This window comes from Diaphorina citri, unplaced genomic scaffold (assembly GCF_000475195.1).
Source record: "Diaphorina citri unplaced genomic scaffold, Diaci psyllid genome assembly version 1.1 scaffold1104, whole genome shotgun sequence".
Lineage (NCBI taxonomy): Eukaryota > Metazoa > Arthropoda > Insecta > Hemiptera > Psyllidae > Diaphorina > Diaphorina citri.
The window spans coordinates 79,895-99,346 of record NW_007378533.1 but is presented as its reverse complement, the minus strand read 5'-3'; the positions used below and the strand labels follow the sequence as shown (position 1 = coordinate 99,346).

Here is a 19,452-nt window from a genome sequence, read left to right as displayed (position 1 = left end):
ATCATTGTTTGCAGCACTGGAGGACCAGTCATATACAAGATCTTGATTTAATAAACAATTCAAAAAATAACTGTGAAATAAAAGCCTTATATTGTTTCCAAACAAGAACATAAAAATAGCTTTTTTAAAAAACTCCATTATAATCGGTGGGAAAGGCACTTGCTTTGAGTCTATAAGAAAACACTCAAGTTGAGTAAGAAACTGGTGAAGTGAGTAATTTCAACATAATAAGGCACAATAGATAAAATAAACTTAAAACACATAAAACTCCTAAACTACATTTCATTGAAAACGTCACAACAAACATTGAAAGCTCTAGAAAAACGTCCAGTAGGTATCCATCATAAAAAAAAGGTACTGAAATACTGATGATAAACTGACACAGCTCGATTGAATTCTTAAAATATGTACCCAATACGATTTCCATATCTCAGTTGGGGTTCGAACTCACACTCTCCTGCTTACCAGGAATCGGCACTTGCTTTGAGTCTATAAGAAAACACTCAAGTTGAGTAAGAAACTGGTGAAGTGAGTAATTTCAACATAATAAGGCACAATAGAAAAAATAAACTTAAAACACATAAAACTCCTAAACTACATTTCATTGAAAACGTCACAACAAAAATTGAAAGCTCTAGAAAAACGTCCAGTAGGTATCCATCATAAAAAAAGGTACTGAAATACTGTTGATAAGATGACAACAAAAAATAGACTCTCGAGAGTCTTGAGCCATTCTCTACCACCTAACCCTTAACACCTCGATTATAGTTGGATTCTTAAACAAAATAATAGGACCCAATTTTCATTTCTCAGTTGGGGTTCGAACTCACACTCTCCTGCTTACCAGGAATTAAGCGCAGAAGACAACATTGCTTCCCCTTCTCCTAATCTGTGTTATTGTGTAAGGGAAAGGGGAACATTACAAGGTTTCCTCCCTTATCTTCAATACACCACCTTGTTTCGTCTCATTACTTTGCCTGATACTGACAGAAGACAGATGAATAAGAAGGGGAAGAGAAAAAAGAAGCAAAGAAAACGGAGGGAAAGGAGAAGAAGAGTACGAAATCGAAGAAAAAAAAGGAGAAGAAGAAGAATGAGGAGGAGGAAGAAAAAAGGTTTTAAAATGGAAGGAGGAGGAGGAGGAGGAGGAGGAGAAAAAGAAGACAAAGAGAAACACGTGTCAGGGGCACATCGTTTTATGTTGAAATTTGCGACTTTAGTTTCAAAAGTTCAAGGCTACAATTTACAATAAGGATGACGCGAATTTTGTCTCTCTCCTTTAGGAAGAAGAAAATGAGGAAAATCTTGTCATATGGTAGGTTGAAACTCTTGTAATATGGTAGGTCATTTCATGAAAGTACTTAAAAATAAGAGGACACCTAATTACATGATAGGATTAGTATTAGAAGGTCTAATGGAGGCGAGAGAGTAAGTAGGTATTAGAAAAATCTGGTGTGAACATCACACGACTTTCTATTACATTTGCGGAATACGTATTTGAAATTTTTTTGAGCTATAGCTCAAGAGTTACAATATACGTAATACGTATGTATACAGAAAGTAACTTTATAGGTAATCCTTTAGGGAAAATCCCGAAAATTTCTAGTTCAACAAATTTCCCATTTGGCACCCCTGAATGGACAGGGCTAAAACAGAAATGCAACCGCAAACAGGTCTCGGGTGACATGAAAAGGCCACTCTTTGCTTTACCTTATTCTACCTACCTGACCTCAAATGACCCAATGTGACAAACAATAATAATGGTGATCAAATTTATACTGCTTTATTTTGCTCTAAAATAGGTAGCTCGGAAAAGTCCCTTTTAGCAAGGGAAAAGTGGTGTCATTAAAAGTACAAAAATAGGTGTCAAAATAGCGATGTACCTACTGATAGGTACAAACTACACTGATAAAATTGGTGAAGGATAGGTACACTTATGTACGTACCTACATATATTTATGTATTGATGAGCTAAAAAAAAAAAAAACTTGGATAGGTGTGAACAAAGGCACAATTTTCTGTTAATTTAAACACTTCCGAGTCCATTTTTCTTTTCTGATGGAACATCGTAATTAGGCCTAATCAAATGTCTTCCTATACAACCAAAGTAAAAGTTAGTAACTAGTGCACTTTTAGTAACTAACGCTCTGAAATATGAGAGACTTGTTGCAAGACTCTGCCCTCATTAGTCGCACCAGAATTTGACGCATCTGAAAACAATGAGAATATTGTTTGAATTACTTCTTACATCTGTCCTTCTAGACTTTATACCTGTCTCGGTGGCGTAGTGGTCAAGACGCTCACCAGGTAGGTAAACACTGTTTGTGAATTTGACCATACACATCTGTGGAGTAAAATGAAAAACATTAGACATAGGTATTTGAAGGGAAACCCTCTCGGCTGCTAAGGTCATATTGGGCTTTATGTGAGATCACTTTTATCCCTGGAACTTCAACCACCTCTTCAATATACATTGTAAATAGGCCATGAATAATGTAACCTTAATACAGCCGCTTGTGCAACTGACTCACTCACTCATACTAATTCTAACCCACTTAAGTGTATTGGAGGATAACATTGCGTGATTGACTATTTATTACTAGTTTATGAAAGAATTTCATTAAACTTAATAGGTTTTGAAATATTTTCCTCCAATAAAATCACAATTGGGTCTATCAAGGGTGCCGGGAGGCGCGCGAACGTTAAGAGTTTGAAGCGATATCAACTTATCAACACGAAATCAATCCCATCTAAACACGAAAGTCAAACAAACAGAGTTATAGAGCATTTTCATAGTATTCACGAGCCTAGTTTCATTTCAAAATCGTAAGCATTACCTATAAAAACTGACGACATAAAATGTCCACTTACCGGAAAGTTCTCTTAGGTTTGACAGGAGGATGTGGTCTTCCTTCCAACATTTGTACAGTCTTACATTCCATACGTACATAACTATTGATCATGTTCTTCAGATATCGTTTCTGAAATATGAGAGACTTGTTGCAAGACTCTGCCCTCATTAGTCGCACCAGAATTTGACGCATCTGAAAACAATGAGAATATTGTTTCAATTACTTCTTACATCTTCTTACACCTTCTAGACTTTATACCTGTCTCGGTGGCGTAGTGGTCAAGACGCTCACCAGGTAAACACTGTTTGAGAATTTGACCACGTGTGATTTTATTGGAGGAAAATATTTCAAAACCTATTAAGTTTAATGAAATTCTTTCATAAACTAGTAATAAATAGTCAATCACGCAGTGTTATCTTTGAATTATTAATTAATTTATTTAATTTTGACATCCTTTGTAAATACTTTTTTACTTAAGTTTCAGTAGCTTTGTATCTTTTGTATTCAGTCTTTCAATATAATTCATTATTCAAAATCAAAGGTATATATTGAAGAGATGGTTGAAATTCCAGGGATAAAAGTGATCTCGCATAAAGCCCAATATGACCTTAGCAGCCGAGAGGGTTTCCTTTCAAATACCTATGTCTAATGTTTTTCATTTTACTCCACAGATGTGTCGTGTTCACCATCATATCAATATCTCGCATGAAATATCTCAGACGAAAACGATCTACCACAATGCTAAGAACTCTCAAGTGATGGAAATCTATGGAGCTGTTAGATTCACAGGAAAATCCTGTAACTAACGCACAGGTAGCACTTTTATAAAGTAACAAAAGTAGTGCCTAGCTACGATCAGAACACACATGATCTATTGCTCGTACCTCGTATCTCAAACAAAAGCTACAAATGTAGATATGTAAAATAGAAGTAAAAAAAAAGTGCAGCCCATTTCTTTGTGAACAAAACAAACCTTAAAGAATCCAATTTTTTAACCAATTAAACATAATAATAAAAATTCAAAATAAATTTATGTAATCTGTTCCTTGTTTTGTATTTCATCAAACATTTTCTTATCTCTCTTCCTCAGATCATCAAGTTCTTTTTCAAGTTCAACATAATTTTTTTCGCTCAATTTTATATTTTCCTTCAGTTTTCTGATCAGTTCTTCTTTCTTATCCAAGTCACTTGCTTTCGTTTTGTAAACTTCACAAGTCAAGTTTAACCGATCCAGTTGATTTTTCAGCAGAATTTCGTTTTGTTTCAGACTCTCCAGTTCATGTTCATATTTCGATATCTTATCTTCTGCAGTTTGAACCCTTTTCTTTAGTTGAGATTCTTTCAATTTCAAATTAACAATTTCTTGTTGGTTGCTTTGGTTTTCTCCTTCTAAATCACCTCGTTCTTTCTTGTATATCTCGTGCTTTTCAACATAAACTTTTAATTCCTTTCTCAAAGTTTCAACAAAGTCTTCCATACCACCGACATACTCAGTACCACTTGTCTTGTTCTCGTTCAATACTGCAAACTCTTCGATAAATTTACCAAACTTGCGTTCACACGAGTTTATCTGAGTCTGGAGTTGTGTGTTCTTGCTCTCATACTGATTGCATTGTCCTTGTATTTCTTTAATCTTCTCATTCAACTCATCAATTTCTTTCTTAAATCCATCCTTATCTTTGTTTGCATACTTATATTGTTTATTGACATCTTCAAGCTCTTGTTTCAATTGTTCAATTTCCTTTTCATACCGTTCTATGGTGGCTAACTTGTTTTCAATCTCCAGTTTATATTCACTGATGGAGTTCTCCTGCTCTGTCATATTATCACTGTGTCGTTTTGCTTCCTGTACTTTATCTTGCAAATCATTGAGTATTACTTTCAGAGAGTCCGCATCTGCTTTGATTTCCACAATGATTTGTTCTTTCTGTATCAACTGTTCTTTGAGTTGTTTGTTTTGTTCAAGCAGTTCCGTTAGGTCCGAGTCGTGTGGTTCCGTTCTATTTAGACTGAACTGTGCATGGTGTGTATCGTTGAAAGTGGTATCATTGAACAGTTCTCCTGCTCTGTCATATTATCACTGTGTCGTTTTGCTTCCTGTACTTTATCTTGCAAATCATTGAGTATTACTTTCAGAGAGTCAGCATCTGCTTTGATTTCCACAATGATTTGTTCTTTTTGTAGCAACTGTTCTTTGAGTTGTTTGTTTTGTTCAAGCAGTCCCGTTAGGTCCGAGTCGTGTGGTTCCGTTCTATTTAGACTGAACTGTGCATGGTGTGTATCGTTGAATGTGGTATCATTGAACCTGACGACAGGACTTGCTATTCTCCTAGGCTTGAGTTCAGTGTGTGACATATGTGATGCGTCTACTTGTTTTCAATCTCCAGTTTATATTCACTGATGGAGTTCTCCTGCTCTGTCATATTATCACTGTGTCGTTTTGCTTCCTGTACTTTGTCTTGCAAATCATTGAGTATTACTTTCAGAGAGTCCGCATCTGCTTTGATTTCCACAATGATTTGTTCTTTCTGTAGCAACTGTTCTTTGAGTTCTTTGTTTTGTTCAAGCAGTCCCGTTAGGTCCGAGTCGTGTGGTTCTGTTCTATTTAGACTGAACTGTGCATGGTGTGTATCGTTGAATGTGGTATCATTGAATCTGACGACAGGACTTGCTATTCTCCTAGGCTTGAGTTCAGTGTGCGACATATGTGATGCGTCCCTCAGTCTATAATCTGTCACATCCTTACTACTTAGCTCTTGTTCCAGAGACCACATCATTCTATCTTTCTGCTCAATCATTCTCTCCTTCTCTTTCATCTCATCGTCTTTAATAAGCAAAGCCTTGGTTAAACTTTTCACCTTCTCTTCCAATAGATCAATCTCTACATCATTCTATCTTTCTGCTCAATCATTCTCTCCTTCTCTTTCATCTCATCGTCTTTGATAAGCAAAGCCTTGGTTAAACTTTTCACTTTCTCTTCCAATAGATCAATCTCAGCATGTTTCTCCTCGTCTTGATCTGACTTCTTCGTAAACAGACTATGTCTTAGTTCCTCCAGTTGTACCTTGGCTTGTGAGAGTTCCCCTAGTGTCTTGTTATATCTTCCCTGTAGTGCATCACGTTCTAGTAATGCCTCATTCAGTTGTGTCCGTACACTAGTCAGTTGTAGTACGGTATCCTTCAGACATTTCACCGTAGCGTCTTCAGCACGGGAATGACGTACGAATTGTTCATAGAGTGACGTCATCTCCTCTAGAGGGAGACCAGGAAATTTTTTCCGTAATCCCCTGCCCTCCCTTCAAAAAAAAAAAAAAAAAAAAAACAATCTCTTTAAGCAATTTTAGCTCCCTCCCCTTTTTTCCCCAATTTTTTTTCCATCCAGGCGAAAATAAATGTGGAATAGATATGTAGGTAAGTGAGTACATAATGTCCACATATGTTCTTAAATGTATATGTAGGTAGGTACCTACTTTACATCTATAGGTTTTATTTGACAGGAATTTTACGTCACTGTATAGCAGCTAAGGTCTTTAGTGGCAGGGTTTTATATAATAATAGACTCTTGAGTGGAAGGCAACCACTAGGCGAGGTTAACGCCATAGGCGTTTTCTACCACCTAACCCTTAGAGCTCCATTATTTTGGCGTCACCCTCTTTTTGGCGTCAAGCTATCTGCCTCCTCACATTAACCTCACCTGAGTGGGTCCGGGAAAAGTCCGCAGAACAAGATTGCTCAGATAGTCACCCATCCGGATGCCAACCACGCGCAACGTTGCTTCAGCGATCCCACGAGGACTGTTTCATTCAACATGCTATCGCCCCTGGCTATCTATAAAGCTGCTCCATCAATATAACTTCCTTTTTTTTGACAGTCGACAAGGGAAGATGGGTTTACAAAAAAAAAAAAAAAAAAAAAAAAAAAAAAAAAAAAAAAAATGCTGTAAGCGCAGAAGACAACATTGCTTCCCCTTCTCCTAATCTGTGTTATTGTGTAAGGGAAAGGGGAACATTACAAGGTTTCCTCCCTTATTTTCAATACACCACCTTGTTTCGTCTCATTACTTTGACTGATGCTGACAGAAGACAGATGAATAAGAAGCGGAAGAAAAAGAAGAAGCAAAGAAAACGGAGGGAAAGGAGAGAAGAATACGAAATTGAAGGAAAAAGGAAGAAGAAGAAGGAGGAAGAAGAAGAAGAAGAAGAAGAAGCAAAGAAAACGGAGGGAAAGGAGAAGAAGAGTACGAAATCGAAAAAAAAAGGAGAAGAAGAAGAATGAGGAGGAGGAGGAAGAAAAAAGGTTTTAAAATGGAAGGAGGAGGAGAATGAGAAAAAGAAGACAAAGATAAACACGTGTCAGGGGCACATCGTTTTATGTTGAAATTTGCGACTTTAGTTTCAAAAGTTCAAGGCTACAATATTTACAATAAGGATGATGCGAAATTTGTCTCTTTCCTTTAGGAGGAAGAAAATGAGGAAAATCTTGTCATATGGTAGGTTGAAACTCTTGTAATATGGCAGGTCATTTCATGAAAGTACCTACTTAAAAATAAGAGGACACATAATTACATGATAGGATTAGAAAAACCTAGCTTATGTACCTACCTAGTGTGTATGTGTGTTTGTTTTTCGAGCTATAGCCCAAGAGTTACAATTTACGTAATACGTATGTATACAGAAAGTAACTTTATAGGTAATCCTTTAGGGAAAATCCCGAAAATTTCTAGTCCAATAAATTTCCCATTTGTCACCCCTCCCTGAATGGACAGGGCTAAAACAGAAATGCAACCGCAAACAGGTCTCGGGTGACATGAAAAGGCTTTACCTTATTCTAGCTACCTGACCTCAAATGACCCAATGTGACAAACAATAATAATAGTGGTCAAATTTTTACTGCTTTATTTTGCTCTCAAATAGCTCGGAAAAGTCCCTTTTAGCAAGGGAAAAGTGGTGTCATCAAAAGTACAAAAATAGGTGTCAAAATAGCAATGTACCTACTGATAGGTACAAACTACACTGATAAAATTGGTGAAGGTCTGGCGCAAAGTGAACATGCTGAGGAATAAGAAACACATGAGATATAATAGGAAAGTCACAACCAACTGATTACATTAGTACACAGGTACATACAATGCAAATCAATGTAACTGCATCTCAGAAAAACGGTAATTTTCAATGGAAAATATTTCAACGGGTTGCTTTTTGTTTTCCAATGTTCTCGTGTTGACCCAGTACCTAATTGCAAGTATTGTCTCTCTTCTCGCCCATCTGATGAAAGGTCATACTACTTATCGGGTGAGCTTGCTATGACATAAACCAAACGAATCTAAGTAATGTAACAGTTGTATTGTTACCAAGTGTTTTGTTTTCTCCAACTCTGCTGCCAGCGTTTTACTTTTCTCCAGTAGCTTCTCTCTCAGAGTTACCACTCTTTCTCTCTCAATCTCCAGTTTTATTTCTTTCTCTCGTAAATGTCTGGCGCAAAGTGAACATGCTGAGGAATAAGAAACACATGAGATATAATAGGAAAGTCACAACCAACTGATTACATTAGTACACAGTACATACAGTGCAAATCAATGTAACTGCATCTCAGAAAAACGATAATTTTCAATGGAAAATATTTCAACGGGTTGCTTTTTGTTTTCCAATGTTCTCGTGTTGACCCAGCACCTAATTGCAAGTATTGTCTCTCCTCTCGCCCATCTGATGAAAGGTCATACTACTTATCAGGTGGGCTTGCTATGACATAAACCAAACGAATTTAAGTAATGTAACAGTTGTATTGTTGGCTTCTAACCTTAGAACTTTCTTGGTTTCCTTCATCAAAGTTTCGTTCAATGATTGAATTCTCTCTTCAAGTTGGTTTCGATTTGATATAGCATCCTCTTGCTGACACTTCTGTTCGGTGAATAACTTCTCCAGTTGACATATCTTCATTGCTTGTGAATTCAATGTGTTGATTTGTTCTTCAAAAACATGTTGCACATCTCTCTTGGACATGGCCTCGTTAGTTTCAGCAATTTGCTCCTTGGTTTTCATCAGTTCGCTTTCAAGTGTGATGATTTCCTCTTTAGCGGATTTCAAATTGTCGGTTTCCTGCTTCAATTTTGTCTGTGTTTCTTCCAAGAGAGCGTTTTGTTTACTGAATTGACTTTGTAATTCTTGTAAACTTCGGGTAGTTTTGTCTAAATTGTTTGCATATGTTTCCAATGAAGATTCAAGCTGTTTGATTTTATTGAGCAAGTCGCCTTTTTCTTGAACAATACTTTTAATTGCCGTGTGTGTGTGTGTGGTGGATGGGTGTTGTGTGTGTGTGGTGGATCGGTGTTGTGTGTGTGATGGGTGTGTGTGGTGAGTGTGATGTGTGTGTGATGGGTGGGTGTGTGTGGTGCATGTGTGTGGTGGTCCCGTACAAAGGACGGGTCAACCACTAGTTATTATTATTTTTACAGGTAGCTATATCTAATCTAGACTTTTCTTCTGTCTTTTAAGTAGGTATAGCATCTATTTATGAATGACCTTCTTTTCTTGTATTTTTTTTCTTTTACCTTAGGTCAAGACGCTCACCAGGTAAACACTGTTTGAGAATTTGACCACAATAATAGTAGTAAGTCTACTGCTGGGGGATAGGGACTCTTTAGTCCTATTCGAGCAATATAAATCTTCTTCCTAGCTTTTTCCTGTTTCCTTTCTGAGTTATCCAATAATTGAAACTCATATTAAATGCTTACTTGTTTGCTATGATCCACTTCACTGTGTCTACTGCTGACAAGCATGTCTTTCTCCTGATGTAATACAGTTACTTTCTCTTCCAAGTGTTTTGTTTTCTCCAACTCTGCTGCCAGCGTTTTACTTTTCTCCAGTAGCTTCTCTCTCAGAGTTACCACTCTTTCTCTCTCGATCTCCAGTTTTATTTCTTTCTCTCGTAAAGTTTCCCGCAGACTCCTCATGAGCTCAGAATGCTCAGCTATATCAGTCTTGCGTATTTCCAGTTCTGCTTCTAACCTTAGAGCTTTCTTGGTTTCCTTCATCAAAGTTTCGTTCAATGATTGAATTCTCTCTTCAAGTTGGTTTCGATTTGATACAGCATCCTCTTGCTGACACTTCTGTTCGCTGAATAACTTCTCCAGTTGACATATCTTCATTGCTTGTGAATTCAATGTGTTGATTTGTTCTTCAATAACATGTTGCACATCTCTCTTGGACATGGCCACGTTAGTTTCAGCAAGTGTATTGTTACTGCAAAATAAAAACGGCCATGAAACACGTTTTTGTTTCTTTCAAGTTTAAATAAAAAGAACTGCAAGCTAATCAAAACTTTCCTATATTTTATAGAATAGCATAGGATAGACTATCTATTAATGATCTTTTTTTCTCATATTTCTTCTCTTACCTTGAGTTGTTGGAAGGACGAGCAGTCATCTATACCAGAGGTGTCATCTAGCAATTCATTGAGCAAGGTTTTGTTCAGCTGAGTCTCGCAGTTATTCACATAAATGCTTACCTGTTTGCTATGATCCACTTCACTGTGTCTACTGCTGACAAGCATGTCTTTCTCCTGATGTAATACAGTTACTTTCTCTTCTAAATGTTTTGTTTTCTCCAACTCTGCTGCCAGCGTTTTACTTTTCTCCAATAGCTTCTCTCTCAGAGTTACCACTCTTTCTCTCTCAATCTCCAGTTTTATTTCTTTCTCTCGTAAAGTTTCCCGCAGACTCCTCATGAGCTCAGATTATTCACATAGCTCGTCAGATCCGTCACTACCTGACGGAGATTACGAGTCATTTCACGGAGATTATCCCGGTCTCGCATGATCTCCATGAGTTCACCTTCGTTTTCAATCTGGAAGGAAGAAAATAAAGTATTTAGTACGGAAGATATTCACATAGCTCGTCAGATCCGTCACTACCTGACGGAGATTACGAGTCATTTCACGGAGATTATCCCGGTCTCGCATGATCTCCATAAGTTCACCTTCGTTTTCAATCTGGAAGGAGGAAAATGAAGTATTTAGTACGGAAGGCATTTGAACATGGAAGAGCAAACTGATGAAAGCATGACAAATTTAAACAAGTTAAGAACAAATTCTGATTTATAGAGGTAATACCTAAGTTTGAATTTAAGAATCGCGATTCACGATTCTTTTGAAATATTCGACTCTTTGAATCGACTCAGAGAATATTTACCCATCCCTAGAATATTCCTGTTTAATCTCCAGTAATCATACCGATGGAGCATGATTTCACAAGTAGCTAGTTGCCAAATTGAAGATAAAAAATGGAACAATAAAGACCATAGTCAGTGGCATTAACTTTCTTTCAACCAAACCATGTTTAATTTTGGAGAAAAAGGTCAAATTTAGGTTGCTATTATGAACCCAGAAATTGAAAATCACATTTTTCTAAAATACCAGGAACAAAAACTCAAGTAAGAGATGTATCGTCAATGTCTTGCATGTTTTTTTATATTTTTATTTATTTTAATTTCATGACATGACAAGGTTGGAATAACAATGCTTATCAAAAGAAATACAATTGCATGGAAAGTGGTAGCTTAGAAAGTATTTTAATTAAAACCACACTACAGTTTATGGTGCCTTGTGGTGGAGACAAAAGATTAGCTATCTATGTTGACTTCCATTTCACTCATAATTCTAAGGCCATCAGGTGAAATCGCCAAATCCGCGAACATAATCGCCAAATCCGCGAACATAATCGCCAAATCCGCGAACATAATCGCGAAATCACATAGGTACGATATGTACATATGTAGGTACGATAGGTGATAGGTAACATACCTATTATTAAAAACAGATACAAAATACAGTCGAACCTGGATAAACGAGAATTCAAGGGACCAGCTCATTTTTTCGTTTAAGGCTGTTTAATACAACATTTTCTCGTTTATAAAGGTTTAGGAAAGTGGAAGAGCAAACTGATGAAAGCATGACACATTTAAACAAGTTAAGAACAAATTCTGATTTATAGAGGTAGGTACCTAATTTTAAAGTTAAAAAACGCGTCCCGAATTTTTTCTGGGACAAAAACGGAAATTCGGGACAAAACGCCCCAAAATGAAAAACTGAACGGGACGCCGGGACACCCCCTGAAATTCGGGACTGTCCCGGCCAATTCGGGACGTTTGGCAAGCCTAGTTATAAGTTGATAACTGAATTATAAATCTTCTGTGAAAAAGAACGATCAAACTCAAAATTTAATGACCACTTCTTTTTTTTTGACATGTTGACCAAATTTCTGTTGCACATTTTTGTGCAGTTGATGCCCGAATTTAACAACCAAGCTCTAAATTCACCGCACAGTTCTTCCGATTGCAAGGTTTTTGTATGCTAGGCTGAAACAAGAGGAAAGAGTAAATGAGTTATAGGGTGTAATTGAGTAAAAGGGAGAGATAGAATAAGAGTGAGTGACCTTAAGTCACTCACTCACAGGTCACTCACTATCCATTCAGGATAAAATTCTGTGTACTAAAACTGCAGACTTTTCACTGGACTTGGTATTGCAAAATCACCCTCTACACAGGCATGATTCACCGCGAAATAAAAGCAAGGATTAATATTTGAGGGAAGGGGTATTTAGTGAAGTGTAGGTGTGTGATTGTAGTATCCCAGGTGCAAGATTTTCACTGGATAAATCTGTCGAAAGTCCAAAACATGCAATGTCCCGATGAAATTTATATGTCCTCTTTGAACTTGTCATGTCGGATCTACCGCGGATTTGATGGATATCTTCTCCTTTTCCCGCTTCTTCTCTTCTCTTCTCCATCTCCTCTTACTCTTTGTTCTTCTCTTCTATACCTTTCTTCTTCTCCTTTTTCTATGCTTTTTCGTTCTTGTATTTTCCTCCTTATTCTTTTTTTTCCCTCTTTCTCCTACTTCTGCTCTTCCTCTGTCTTTTTCTTCACCTCCTTCATCTTCTTCTTCTCCTCCTCCTCCTCTTTCTCATAGTCTTCTTCTTTTTGCGAAATTTACTAAAAAAAGGTTAAAATAACTTCCTGAATATAATAACTTATCTCTTCTCTTCTCCATCTCCTCTTACTCTTTGTTCTTCTCTTCTTCTTGTATTTTCCTCCTTATTCTTTTTTTTCCTCTTTCTCCTACTTCTGCTCTTCCTCTGTCTTTTTCTTCACCTCCTTCATCTTCTTCTCCTCCTCCTCTTTCTCATAGTCTTCTTCTTTTTTCGAAATTCAGTCTTGAACAATACTTTTAATTTCATTTTCCAGTTCCTGTATGATTTTCTTGGAACTCTCCTTCGTTGTTTCTAGTTTTTGTCGTAATTTCTCCAAGAGGTCTGCGTCTTGTAGTTGTTCATTTTCAAACCTTGCTCTTTCAGTAAGGAGTAGCTCTCTCAGTTTTCTTTTATCTTCCGTTAACGTTTGAATGATATGCTCTTGTTCCTCAGATGCAAAGTCTTTCTGTTTACTCAGTAACTTTTCGTCTAGTTTGGCGGATAGTTGAAGTTCTTTTCTCAATTTCTCAGCAAGTTCACTGAACATTTCATCTTTGAGACTTTTAATATCGAAACTTGCTGCTGCTGATTGATCTGCACTGAAGCTAGCAGCTAGCTGACTACTCAACCTGCTTGTTTGATCACGCAGTTCAAATTCTTTACATTGTTCACACTCTTGTTTCACATTACTTTCCGTTGTCTTCTGATTCTCTTTCAATGTTTCTATCATCTGTTCCTTGTTTTGTATTTCATCAAACATTTTCTTATCTCTCTTCCTCAGATCATCAAGTTCTTTTTCAAGTTCAACATAATTTTGTTCGCTCAATTTTATATTTTCCTTCAGTTTTCTGATGAGTTCTTCTTTCTTATCCAAGTCACTTGCTTTCGTTTTGTAAACTTCACAAGTCAAGTTTAACCGATCCAGTTGATTTTTCAGCAGAATTTCGTTTTGTTTCAGACTCTCCAGTTCATGTTCATATTTCGATATCTTATCTTCTGCAGTTTGAACCCTTTTCTTCAGTTGAGATTCTTTCAATTTCAAATTAACAATTTCTTGTTGGTTGCTTTGGTTTTCTCCTTCTAAATCACCTCGTTCTCTCTTGTATACCTCGTGCTTTTCAACATAAACTTTTAATTCCTTTCTTAAAGTTTCAACAAAGTCTTCCATACCACCGACATACTCAGTACCACTTGTCTTGTTCTCGTTCAATACTGCAAACTCTTCGATAAGTTTACCAAACTTGCGTTCACACGAGTTTATCTGAGTCTGGAGTTGTGTGTTCTTGCTCTCATACTGATTGCATTGTCCTTGTATTTCTTTAATCTTCTCATTCAACTCATCAATTTCTTTCTTAAATCCATCCTTATCTTTGTTTGCATACTTATATTGTTTATTGACATCTTCAAGCTCTTGTTTCAATTGTTCAATTTCCTTTTCATACCGTTCTATGGTGGCTAACTTGTTTTCAATCTCCAGTTTATATTCACTGATGGAGTTCTCCTGCTCTGTCATATTATCACTGTGTCGTTTTGCTTCCTGTACTTTATCTTGCAAATCATTGAGTATTACTTTCAGAGAGTCAGCATCTGCTTTGATTTCCACAATGATTTGTTCTTTTTGTAGCAACTGTTCTTTGAGTTGTTTGTTTTGTTCAAGCAGTCCCGTTAGGTCCGAGTCGTGTGGTTCCGTTCTATTTAGACTGAACTGTGCATGGTGTGTATCGTTGAATGTGGTATCATTGAACCTGACGACAGGACTTGCTATTCTCCTAGGCTTGAGTTCAGTGTGTGACATATGTGATGCGTCTCTCAGTCTATAATCTGTCACATCCTTACTACTTAGCTCTTGTTCCAGAGACCACATCATTCTATCTTTCTGCTCAATCATTCTCTCCTTCTCTTTCATCTCATCGTCTTTGATAAGCAAAGCCTTGGTTAAACTTTTCACCTTCTCTTCCAATAGATCAATCTCTGCATGTTTCTCCTCGTCTTGATCTGACTTCTTCGTAAACAGACTATGTCTTAGTTCCTCCAGTTGTACCTTGGCTTGTGAGAGTTCCCCTAGTGTCTTGTTATATCTTCCCTGTAGTGCATCACGTTCTAGTAATGCCTCATTCAGTTGTGTCCGTACACTAGTCAGTTGTAGTACGGTATCCTTCAGACATTTCACCGTAGCGTCTTCAGCACGGGAATGACGTACGAATTGTTCATAGAGTGACGTCATCTCCTCTAGAGGGAGACCAGGGGAGTCTACTCTCCCCGAGTCAGGTGTGTTCACCATCTCATCTCGCGCCGAGATATCCTCAGAGGGAGAACTCAAGTTAGCGTCAAATACATAGAGCGTCTCCAACTCTTTTGTGCGACGTCTTAGGGATCTCTCTAGCCAGAGGATTTGTGTTTTGATCTGATGGAGACCTGCAGGATCTGTGCTAGGTTCATCCTCAGAGGGAGAACTCAAGTTAGCGTCAAATACATAGAGCGTCTCCAACTCTTTTGTGCGACGTCTTAGGGATCTCTCTAGCCATAAGATTTGTGTTTTGATCTGATGGAGACCTGCAGGATCATCCTCAGAGGGAGAACTCAAGTTAGCGTCAAATACATAGAGCGTCTCCAACTCTTTTGTGCGACGTCTTAGGGATCTCTCTAGCCATAGGATTTGTGTTTTGATCTGATGGAGACCTGCAGGATCTGTGCTAGGTTCTTCCCCAGGCCCGGCTGTGTTTGCATTCTGACTGAGTGACTCAAACTCTCCCACTAGCACGGCATGTGCCTGGTATTGTTTCTCCATTAACTCTTGGAACTCGCTCAGTTTGGTCGCCAGTCCGGCCTCGTTTTGTCGCGATGTCGCTAATTCTTTCTCCAGAGTGGCTACAATGTCGCGGAGTTCCCAGATTTTGGTTTTGGCCTCGGTGAGATTTTCGTCACTCGTTGTCTTCTCCTCGATCATAACCTGTGAAAACAAATTCAATACACTTCAATTAATACCAATAGTTCGAAAAAATTCTTTCTTCTTAACTTTCTTTTTAACGTTGAAATGTTTTTGCATTACTTCAGGACACATTTCTCCCCCCCCCCTTGATCGTCTCATTATGCCTGTTTATTCAAGGAGATAAAAATGAAATTCAGTCATAAAATGTTCACTCTGGTTAGGATTCGAACTCAGCACCTTCCGGATGAGAGTCAGAGTCAGTGGTGCTCTTAACCACTCAGACACAGAGGTGGGCTTCACCTTTCTTTCTTTAATTTTCTAGGACTACAAAGTACTTCCTCACCCTAGCATCACTTACCTTGATTTGTTTCTGAGCCTCCTCCAGTTGCTGCTCGAGTAGTTTAGCCTCGTTATCAAACGAGACCGCGTGTTTCTGTTCTCTCAGCGCGACTTTAGAGAACTTTAAGTAGATATTTTTATCCAGTACCAGAAAAAGGAAGGACATTCACATAAAAAGAAAATTCAAACAGAATACAGAACTGATTAAACTGAACAAAGACAAAAAACTCAAAAAAGTACAAAAACCAAAAACACAAACAAATTTAAATTTTACCGGTTTGTCCGATTGTTCCTCTATGAACTGACGTGAGCTACGTAACTGAGCGTCAGCTGCTTCGATCTGAGGAAATTCAACATAATAAGTAGGTAATAGATTTTTGCTCAAGATTTTTTGTTTCTATTCACTCTTGAGTGGAAGGGAACCACTGGGCGAAGTTAATACCGGAGGTGTTCTCTATCAACTTAGAGCTCTCTTACTTTGGGGGTCAAATACTTAAATAAACGAGGATAAAACTCCATTCCTCGGCTGCGATCGAAGGCGCCTTCCTGTGAACCCAGCGAGCGTCTTGATCACTATGTCACCGAGGCAGAACATACCTACCTAAGAGATTTGTGAACTACATACTAAATTTCAAGTCTCTAGCTTATACCGTTCCCGAGATATTGTTAAATTACCCGGAAAACCGTGTACGGAAGACATTTGAACAGTGTCTGGGAAAGATCTTGTCAATTCCTGCCCATGGTGATTCAGGTACTTGAAATCCATGTTTCATGAATAAATTAATTAATAATAATAATAATAATAATAAAGATTATTGTACCAAATTTTTTGCCTGCAGTAGGTAAAATAGTTGGACTTATATACTTTCTATTCTGGAAAAGGCAAATGTTCTTTTTTTTTTTCTCATTTGAATGATTTTCCATTACTTTACTTTACTTACCTTACTGAAACTCGAGTTGACTTTTTCATCGGCCAACTTGTTCTCATAGAATTTCTCGATCTGTCTCAATGTTTCCTCATGCTTTCTATTCATATCTTCAAGCTCCTAAAAACAGAGGAAATTTTGTTAATAATTAGGGATAGATTTACAGATCCAGATACAAGCACAAGACAAATTCAATTTTTGGATGAGTGTTCGGCCAACTTGTTCTCATAGAATTTCTCGATCTGTCTCAATGTTTCCTCATGCTTTCTATTCATATCTTCAAGCTCCTAAAAACAGACGAAATTTTGTTAATAATTAGGGATAGATTTACAGATCCAGATACAAGCACAAGGCAAATTCAATTTTTTGGATGAGTGTACAAACAAACATAAAACAAAACTTTGAGATTAAATCAAATTACTTACATGAGAAAATTACAAAACAGGTCCCTAACTAAATGAAGAAAGTTCAACAGGCACAGAAGAAAATCTTTCCAAAGCCTTTTGAAAAATTACTCAGCTTTAAATAAAATGAGTACCTACCTAGTTTTTAGACATGATTTAACATACTGAACAAACATAAAACAAAACTTTGAGATTAAATCAAATTACTTACATGAGAAAATTACAAAACAGGTCCCTACCTAAATGAAGAAAGTTCAACAGGCACAGAAGAAAATCTTTCCAAAGCCTTTGGAAAAATTACTTAGCTATAAATAAAATGAGTACCTACCTAGTTTTTAATGATTCAACATACTGAGGTGGTGTCTACCAGATGTTTTACAAAGGAAAATCTCACCTTGATATATTTGTTCTCCAAATTAATGGTCAACTTTTGCACATATTCCGACAATTTCTCTTCGAATTGCTCTGGGGTATATTTGAGATCATCCCGAGTGTGGGTTAGATTATGACTGTCACCATTCCAGCTTTCATTGTACTCCATTAGACTGCCATTCCTATGTTGCATAGGTAGTGAACTAGTAGTCAGGTCAGAGTTAATGATGTGCTCATATCTGTTAGGAGAAACAGAATGATAAGTTAACAAACATATTTTAGGATTTTAAAGGGAAGAGATATGGTTAAAAATCAAAATTATGTATACCTACATTAATGAAAGCAAAAGGGAATGAGGAGGGAGGGGAGGAGGGAGGGAGAGTCTGTTTACTCAGTAACTTTTCGTCTAGTTTGGCGGATAGTTGAAGTTCTTTTCTCAATTTCTCAGCAAGTTCACTGAACATTTCATCCTTGAGACTTTTAATATCGAAACTCGCTGCTGCTGATTGATCTGCACTGAAGCTAGCAGCTAGCTGACTACTCAACCTGCTTGTTTGATCACGCAGTTCAAATTCTTTACATTGTTCACACTCTTGTTTCACATTACTTTCCATTCCTATGTTGCATAGGTAGTGAACTAGTAGTCAGGTCAGAGTTAATGATGTGCTCATATCTGTTAGGAGAAACAGAATGATAAGTTCACAAACATATTTTAGGATTTTAAAGGGAAGAGATATGGTTAAAAATCAAAATTATGTATACCTACCTACATTAATGAAAGCAAAAGGGAATGAGGAGGGAGGGAGAGAGAGGTAAAACTATGGTTAAAAAAATTATGTATACCTACCTACATTAATGAAAGCAAAAGGGAATGAGGAGGGAGGGAGAGAGAGGTAAAACAGAGAGAGAAAAAAATATTTAGGCACAAAATAAGGATATGGAAATGTCTTACATCCAGACATTATCTATCTTTCACTTCCTCTCACATTACCTTTTGTCAAAATGTTGACTCAGGAGTCTCAACTCTTCCTCGTGTTTCTCACTCAGTGGTTTTAATGCTGGCACCAGACGATCCTGCTCAATGGCTTTCATGACGAGTTCATGTACATATTGCAGCTCCTGTCTGCTTTGTTCTGACTGAAGACAGGAAGCAATCTCATGTGCTGAACTAATCAGGACTGAGTTCAAGTTTTGAATGTTTCCACCACCACCCATGATCTCTTCATGCCATAGCAACAGGACACCCTGTAAGTCATCAAATTTATTTGAAGGAGAAACTAAATAAATGCAGGCAGGTACTTAAGATAAACATAGTAATATACTGCCACCAGACATTACCTGATAAACCACATACCTATCAATCAAAAAAAAAAAAAAAAAAAACCCCAGAAATTAACTGAAAAACCACATACCTAAAAAAAAAAAAAAAAAAAAAAGTTGGTATCATCACTTTATAATCCTTACCTATAGCTACATAAGTACTCAAAAGGTACCCAATAGCAAAAGTGGGTAGGTATCCACAACAATCATAAAAAAAAAAATTCATGAATAGCCCCATTTATGCTGATACTTACCTTGACGGAGTCCAAGTACAATGCTGATGGTGAATTCTGTTCCTGAAAAAATAAGTGAACAATAGTTTATTAGAAGTAAAACACTTGAATCT

At 37.2% G+C, this 19,452-nt stretch overlaps 1 protein-coding gene across 1 annotated transcript in view; it reads right to left on the bottom strand.

Moving 5' to 3' along the window:
* Positions 1-3,882: 3,882 nt before the first annotated feature.
* LOC103514228 (nucleoporin nup211-like) overlaps positions 3,883-19,452 on the bottom strand; it is a 21,651-nt gene continuing 6,081 nt past the window's right edge. The window contains exons 9-21 of the mRNA XM_026827260.1: positions 19,361-19,402; positions 18,778-19,031; positions 17,809-18,025; positions 17,226-17,297; positions 17,026-17,130; positions 16,359-16,424; positions 16,104-16,205; positions 13,072-15,766; positions 8,649-9,117; positions 8,203-8,323; positions 5,806-6,102; positions 5,240-5,743; positions 3,883-4,638 (exon numbers count right to left, since the gene is read on the bottom strand). Coding sequence (XP_026683061.1) covers positions 3,883-4,638; positions 5,240-5,743; positions 5,806-6,102; positions 8,203-8,323; positions 8,649-9,117; positions 13,072-15,766; positions 16,104-16,205; positions 16,359-16,424; positions 17,026-17,130; positions 17,226-17,297; positions 17,809-18,025; positions 18,778-19,031; positions 19,361-19,402 — 5,700 coding nt within the window. The remainder of the gene's footprint in view (positions 4,639-5,239; positions 5,744-5,805; positions 6,103-8,202; positions 8,324-8,648; positions 9,118-13,071; positions 15,767-16,103; positions 16,206-16,358; positions 16,425-17,025; positions 17,131-17,225; positions 17,298-17,808; positions 18,026-18,777; positions 19,032-19,360; positions 19,403-19,452) is intronic.